The sequence below is a fragment of the Octopus sinensis genome, linkage group LG29 (genome assembly GCF_006345805.1).
Source record: "Octopus sinensis linkage group LG29, ASM634580v1, whole genome shotgun sequence".
Taxonomy (NCBI): domain Eukaryota; kingdom Metazoa; phylum Mollusca; class Cephalopoda; order Octopoda; family Octopodidae; genus Octopus; species Octopus sinensis.
The window spans coordinates 14,629,377-14,637,281 of record NC_043025.1 but is presented as its reverse complement, the minus strand read 5'-3'; the positions used below and the strand labels follow the sequence as shown (position 1 = coordinate 14,637,281).

At 40.2% G+C, this 7,905-nt stretch overlaps 1 protein-coding gene across 2 annotated transcripts in view; it reads right to left on the bottom strand.

The window, feature by feature from the left end:
- Nucleotides 1-2,442: 2,442 nt before the first annotated feature.
- LOC115226132 (protein CBFA2T3) overlaps nucleotides 2,443-7,905 on the bottom strand; it is a 116,807-nt gene continuing 111,344 nt past the window's right edge. For both annotated transcript variants that reach the window (XM_029797120.2, XM_029797121.2), the window contains 4 exons: nucleotides 6,890-6,979; nucleotides 4,573-4,754; nucleotides 3,683-3,945; nucleotides 2,443-2,537 (listed from right to left, as the gene is read on the bottom strand). In XM_029797120.2, the coding sequence (XP_029652980.2) occupies nucleotides 2,458-2,537; nucleotides 3,683-3,945; nucleotides 4,573-4,754; nucleotides 6,890-6,979 (615 nt within the window). In that variant the 3' untranslated portion in view covers nucleotides 2,443-2,457. The remainder of the gene's footprint in view (nucleotides 2,538-3,682; nucleotides 3,946-4,572; nucleotides 4,755-6,889; nucleotides 6,980-7,905) is intronic.

Sequence of the window (7,905 nt, the reverse complement as noted above, 5' to 3'; positions counted from 1 at the left end):
TGCCCTCGAGTGGCTGCCTATACCTATCCTTGATGCTGCAGGATCTTCTTGTTCTTTTTTGTCCTGCCTGCGTTTAGTAGTTCTAAAGTCAGCCCATGCAATTTGATCCCACACTTTATATACTTCGAGGACTGAGTGAGCTCAGACTTGACTGCAGTGGAGCTTAGAAGAAAATAAGGGGTCTCGCACAAGGACACAACAAACTGACAGGTATTGAACTCACGACCTTACTGCTAACCCAAGTGTCGTCACATGCATACATGCACATAAATATATATATATATACATTGTCTTCAGTTAGAGAGTCCATCATATATAAAGCTGTGTGTGTGGCCTTCTACTAACACTATCTCCTCTGTGGCGCAAGTTGACCAAAATTGAGAGTATGATAGAAGAAGGCTTGCTCTTCATTCCGTAGAAGAAAAAATTCAAATCGGACCATGTTAACACCAAAAATTATTTACATCAAAAAGGTTCTTTTCTTCTATGAAAATCCCTATTTTTTATGATCTTTTGACTGCTGTGTCACCATTCTTCGGTGTATTTCAACCAGAAAAATGTTCACTTAAAGAGAATAACAAGCTACATAATGCCAAATTTTTACTTTTCGAGTCGAAACAAACCCGAGCATACTGCTAGTATATATAAATATATATGATGGCGTTAGGAAGGACTTTGGCATTAAGAAGGGCATCCAGCTGTAGAAACTGTGCCAGACCAGATTGGAGCTCTCTCATTTGAAATGTAAACATCACTTGTCAGAGCGGTGGTGGTGGACAAACAAACATGCGATGGACTTCTACCAAATTCACTCAAAACGCTTTCTTGGGAAGCAAGCTTCCTACCATACAGCCACATCTGTATATATATATATATTAAATCAGAGATAAAACCACTATTAGGCAAATCAAATTAATAACAAATATATAAAATTCAAAACTTAAAATATTTAAATTAAAAATTACTTAAATTAATAATTTATACTTATGAATTTTTATATATATATATAACTATCAAAAAGTATTAAATTTAATTACAACATCGTCTGGTTTTCACGTTTTTTTATTGTATTTTTTTTTAATGTATTAGAATGTGTTAAGCATTGAAAAAAAGATGTTTTTAATGTTTAACACACTCCAATATTGTAATGGAAACTTGCTTATGCAACTGATATATCATTCTCTTCACATTTACATAAATTCAGGATATATATATATATATATACATATATATATGTATATGTGTATATATATATATATGTATATACATATACATATATATATACATCATCATTTAGCATCCGCTTTCCATGCTGGCATGGGTTGGACGGTGCAACTGGGGTCTGGGAAGTCAGAAGGCTGCACCAGGCCCAGTCTGATCTGGCAATGTTTCTACGGCTGGATGCCCTGCCTAACGCCAACCACTTCGTGAGTGTAGTGGGTGCTTTTTACGTGCCACCTGCACAGGTGCCAGACAAGTCTGGCAAACGGCCACGGTCAGATGGTGCTTTTTACGTGCCACCAGCACGGAGGCCTATACATATATAATATATATATATATACTACAAAATTAGAGAATGGAGAAACATACTTAAATCAACTATCCGATGATACCCAATCAATACTTTAATACACCATTACATATGAGTAAAGGCATTATACAAAATATACAGTAATAGTTAAAAGACAAAGAGATATAAGTAAAAAATTTCAAATATATGTAATATATATATACATACATATATATATATATATACATATACATACACATATACATACATACACATATACATATATACACATATACATATATATATATATCTGTGAGTGTGTGGCAAGTTTGGTACCCTTCAACTAACACTATCTCCTCCGAGACCCTGCGGAGCAAGTTGACCAAAATTGACGGCTTGCTCTTTATTCCGTAGAAGATAAAATTCAAACGGACCATGTTAAGATCAAAAAGGTGCTTTTTTTTTGACTGCTGTATTTCAACCAGAAAAGAGAATAACAAGCTACATAATTCAAAATTTTTACTTTTCAAAAATTCCAATTCTGAAGAATTGAAACAAACCCAACCAACACTGGGCGATACTACTAGTATATATAAATATATATGATGGCGTTAGGAAGGACTTTGGCATTAAGAAGGGCATCCAGCTGTAGAAACTGTGTCAGTCACACCATCCAACCCATGGAAAACGGACATTAAACAATGATGAAGACAAGATCCAGCCTCTCACACCTACTCTACAATGTCTTTCTATGTTGAATAATCACATCATAAAAACCATGCCAGTATGGGATAATACAGGATTAATACAAATCCATGTGAATCAATAAGCATTACGTTTGAGAGAATAATCTCAATGCAGAAGGGTTGAGTGTGATACACAGATTGCTCCTTTAAACCAATACTGCTTCTGCTGCACAAAATGTTTGTGTAAGAGGAGTGAAGAGATCAACCTACCGTCTCCACATGTTTCCAGTTATCGTCCAGTCGGTCAAAAGGAGGGTCAAAGGGATCATTCCGAGAGAAACCTGGAAAGAGAGAAAGGAAGGGGGGCATCAGGGGTTAGTGGAGGTCAAAGTTTATGGTAAGGTACACATATATACATACACACACCTTAGCTTTTAATTGTGGCCATGCTGGGGCACCACCTTCAGTAATGTTTAGTCAAATGAATCGACACCAGTGTTTATTTGTTTTAAAGTCTGGTGCTGTTTCTGTTGGTCTCTTCTGCTGAACCACTAAGTTACAGGGATGTAAACACACCAACACAGGTTGTCAAACTGTTGTAGGGGACAAGCACAAAGATACACTATACATCATCATCATTGTTCGACCGTGGTCAAAACAATGGAATTTACCATGCTACGCCAAACTTCACGGTCCATCATGGCATTACGGAGGTCCTGTTGCTGGATGCCTGTATCCCTGGAGATTACATCAGGGTAGGAGAGTGTGTGCCCTCTGGTATTGCGAGTAGATGGCTTCCAGAGGAGAAGAGTAGAGATTACCTCTTTTTCAGCTCTACAACAATGTCCAGCAAGAGATGACACAGGTGGTAGTTTCCCATATATTTGCATTTTGGTTGGATGGCGCTTCCACGAGAGATTTTGAGCTCTCATAAGGAGGCGAGTGTAGGTTCCATCCAACCGCCTCTCAAGCTTCTTTGATAACGTCCAGGTTTCTGAGCCATATAGTAAAATTGGTTCGACTGTGGCTTTGAAGATTTCAAGTTTGAAGTCTCTACTTAGATTTGATGACCAGATCTTATGCATGTCATTACAGGCTGACCAGGCCATACCCTTTCTAGTTAGAAAATCTTTTCCAGATGATGATATGTATGACCCAAGATATTAGTAATCAGAAACCATATTTAAGGGCGCATTGTTGAGAGTATGGATGATTAATTCACTGTTGGACAGGCATAATACACACAATAGGCTTCTTTCAGTTGCTGTGAACTAAATCTACCTGGAGGCCTAAGGTGTCACACAGTGGGACTGAACCCGGAACCATGTGGTTGGGAAGCAAGCTACACAGCCACTCCTGTGCCTATGTTCAATTAAAAAAAAAATCTTCAAAGCAGTGCTCCAGCATGCCTGCAGTCAAGTGACTGAAACAAGTAAAAGTACACAAACTGAAACATCGCAAATATTGTCAAGGGGAAATAACTCACTGTAACTTGGATAGTGTCGATCCCTATCTCGCTCCCTGTCACGCTCGGCTCGTTCCCTTTCTATCCTTTCCTGTTCCAACCGTTCACGCTCTCGCAGTTCCCTCGACAGACTGATGTCTCCGAGGCGGATAGGTCCACCAGAGTTCAGGTTCACCATGCCGTTTGGACTGATACGGTTGTTGCCCAGGGGGCTCATGCTTGGGTGGCGCTTTGCCGAGTGGAGCGTATCCATGTGACTGTCGCTGCCGTTCTCCTTCGTTGGTCTGGAAAGAGAGATTTTAATGTGGAATAAAATGAAGGATAAAGAATGTTGATATTCACTGCTAATTATGCAAACCGATGAGGGAGCCCCTAGGCAGTCCTATAAACCATCCGAGTTGTGAATGGATCTTAGAAGACTACCTAGAGGCTCCCTCATCGGTTTATATAAGTAGCAGTTAAGTACAGGTGTTGGTTACACAATGAAGGTCACACAGGATAATGTAGTCCTAGATAGACTATGTCTGGATAAAAGACAGGATGGTCACAGTTGGAACATCTTTGATCAGGGTCGACCTGGGGCTAAACAACAAGGAAGGACACATTAGATAATGTAGTCCTAGATACACTATGCCTGAATAAAAGACAGGATGGTCACAGCTGGAGAATCTTTGATCATAGGTCTACTGGCTCAGGACTGACCTGGGGCTAAACATCAAGGAAAGACACATTAGAAAATGCAGTCCTAGATACACTGTGTCTGAATAAAAGACAGGATGGTCACAGCTGGAACATCTTTGATCATAGGTCTACTGGATCAGGACTGACCTGGGGCTAAACAAGGAAGGACATATTAGATGATGTCGTCCGAGATACAAAAGGGTCAGTGATTGCCTGAGAAAGTAGCTTACCTGTCAGGTGATCTTCGTTTGCCATTCTCGTTGAACTCTGAAGACAGTGAGTCATGTGACTCAACGGGGGAGTTGGACGTATCGAAGAGGATGTGTTCGTTCTGTGCGAGGTACTGCTGGGGGGTCTGTTTGGCCATGCGGGCACAGTGTAGGAGTTCCCTTTGGAGCAGAGGTAAGTTGGCCTGGAACAATATAGGAAAGAGAGAAAGTGTTAATGTCAGGTGTGAAAGAAAGCGAGAACGAGAGAAACAAACAGAATGGATACAGGTAAGGAGAGAGAAGGTTAGATAGACAGGTGGGTCGAGAGAGGTGTATAATTACTCTGCAGACAATATTTTCCCGCATTTTCAACTCTTATATGCACTCCTCACAGAAATAATAACACCTACACACGGATTGGAATAAGTAGAGGTGCTTTAAGAGGACACAGCTTGGCTCTTCACCCTATCTAAATAATAATAACAACATGCCTTGATGCAGTGGCTCTCATGGCTTCTGATTGGAAGTGTTATCATGTACATTGTTTTGTCTTGGTGTAAAAGATGGCCTACAGCAAATATTCTGCGCTCAATACCACAGATTTGCTTGTCAGTTGTTTGACCGTAACCAGTTGAGCATGTCCCTTAGTGGCTGACGATATGTGCATCTCTGATCACGAGCAGAAGTAGTTGGGGAGCATCATAGCCATGTGTTGAGAGGGATTCTTTGGAGTTTGGATAATTCACCTCTGGAAACATGGGTGTTTCGTTCAACATCCTTAAACAACCCTTATTCAGGGACCTTTTGAGTGGGATGGCTTACTCAACCAGAATAAGGTTGTAACTGGGCCCCACCTGCAAGGTCATGTGCTGTTTATCTTGATATGAGATCACCATGTTGCGCACATATGGTTGTGATGCATGTGCCTGGTGTACCCTTATCAGACGGGTATACTGGGCTTCGTATATTTTACCCCAGAGTCACTTTGATGGCATGCACTGCTCTCTCACTCAACAATAATGATAATAATAATAATATACATACAGAATGGGAGATGGTTAGATAGATAGATGAACGGATAAGGCATTCGAAAGAGAGAAAGTATTGGAGTGCCAAGGGAGGTTACTCTTGTTGGCCTGATCTGTTGTCATGAAAAGGTGTGTTTGTGCTCGCTTTGTATTTTGTGAGTGGAGAACCGAGAGAAAGAGGGGGGTGGGAGATGGCAGTCCCTATTTACTAGACGTTTGTATACGTTTAGAGGTTTGTGCTGGGTGTAATGAGCCTTTCTATTATAGGCACAAGGCCAGCAATTTCGGGGAAGCATAAGTTGATTACATCGACCCCAGTATTCAACTGGTACTTGTTTTAGCGACTGCAAAAGGACGGAAAGGCAAAGTCGACCTCAACAGAATTTGCAGTCAGAACGTAAGTAATAATCTTTTTACATTGGAAGCGCAAGGTCGCAACTTATGGGGATTGGGGGGAATTAATTGATTACATCATTGACCCCAGTACGCAACTGGTACTTAATTTATCGACCCTGAAAGGTAAAGTCGACCTCAGTGGAATTTGAACTCAGAATGTAGCTCTTTCGTCCAGCATGCTAACGATTCTGCCATTTCACCAACTTAATGAGCGAAGTGTTATATATATAAATTTATATTGTGAGGGCTTAGTGGTTAGGGCATCAGGTTCATGATCGTAAGGTTGTGAGTTCGATTCCCGGCGATGCCTTGTGTCCTTGAGCAAGACACTTTATTTCACATTGCTTCAGTCCACTCAGCTGGCAAAAATGAGTAGTACCAGTAATTCAAAGGGGCCAGCCTTGTCACATTCTGTGTATCATGCTGAATCTTTCTGAGAACTATGTTAAGAGTGCATGTATCTGTGGAGTGCTCAGCCACTTGCATGTTAATTTCACGAGCAAGCTGTTCTGTTGATTGTATCAGCTGGGACCCTCGTCGTCGTAACCGACAGAGAGCTCCTATGTATATATATTCATCCAGACTAAAGCCAGACGCAGAGAAGGAGAGAAAATAGTAATTCAATGAAGGAGAAGTAGTGATAGTAATAACTCTGACCAAGAAAGGAAGGGGTGAAAAAGATCTGTGAGAGTATATGTGTGTGTATGTAAAAGGGGGGTATGTGAGTGTTTGTGTGTGTGTACAATGGAAATGGGATGGTGAACAATCAACGCTGAAAAGAAAAATCAAACAGCGTTTCAACTCTGAGTGTACATGTGTGATTATTATGTACCTTATTTTTATATAAAATCCTACAAATAGCCATCATTTTTGATGGCACGGGGACAGCTAGTAATAATAATAATAATAATGACCTTGAGAAATGGAATAACGAATGGTCGAAGTGGGAAGTTGGTAGCCTCCTGCAGTTTGGCATGGAACTCTTCAATGGACAAATGGGAATTCTACAAAAGAGGGGAAAAAAAACGGTTAAAAAGAAAGAAAGCAAACAAAACAAGATTTTGATTGAAAGAAAACAAAAAGAAATTTTATAACCAATGTTTTTTGTTGTTTCGTTTTGGACCAGAAGGGGTATCTTTTGAGGCATCTCTCAGACAACAACAGTTTTATTCAGAGAAAAAAAAACACACATACTCTCTTTTACTTGTTCCAATCATTTGACTGTGGCCATGCTGGAGCACCGCATTTAATCGAGCAAATCAACCCCAGGACTTATTCCTTGTAGGCTTAGTACTTCTTCTATCAGTCTCTTTTGCTGAACCGTTAAGTTACGGGGACGTAAACACACCATCATTTGTTGTCATCTTTTTCCAAAATAACTCCTTATATTGAACTCTAATATTTACCTCTAGTTAACTCTCTCACATCATCTCTGATGAAGGGACATCCCTAATATCCCAGAAACAGCTGTAAGACTAACTTTCTTTTTATAAACGTCTTATAAATTCTACATAGTCTTAATTTTGTTGTCTCATGTTATTTGATATATATATAGGTGTAGGAGTGGCTGTGTGGTAAGTAGCTTGCTTACCAGCCACATGGTTCCGGGTTCAGTCCCATTGCGTGGCACCTTGGGCAAGTGTCTTCTACTATAGCCTCGGGCCGACCAAAGCCTTGTGAGTGGATTTGGTAGATGGAAACTGAAAGAAGCCTGTCGTATATAGGTATATGTATGTGTGTGTGTGTGTGTATGTGTATTATATATATATATATATATATATATATATATATATGTGTGTGTATGTATGTATATGTTTGTGTGTCTGTGTTTGTCCCCCCACCCCACCCCAGCATCGCTTGACAACCAATGCTGGTGTGTTTACTTCCCCGTAGCCTAGTGGTTCGGCAAAAGGGACCGATAGAATAAGTC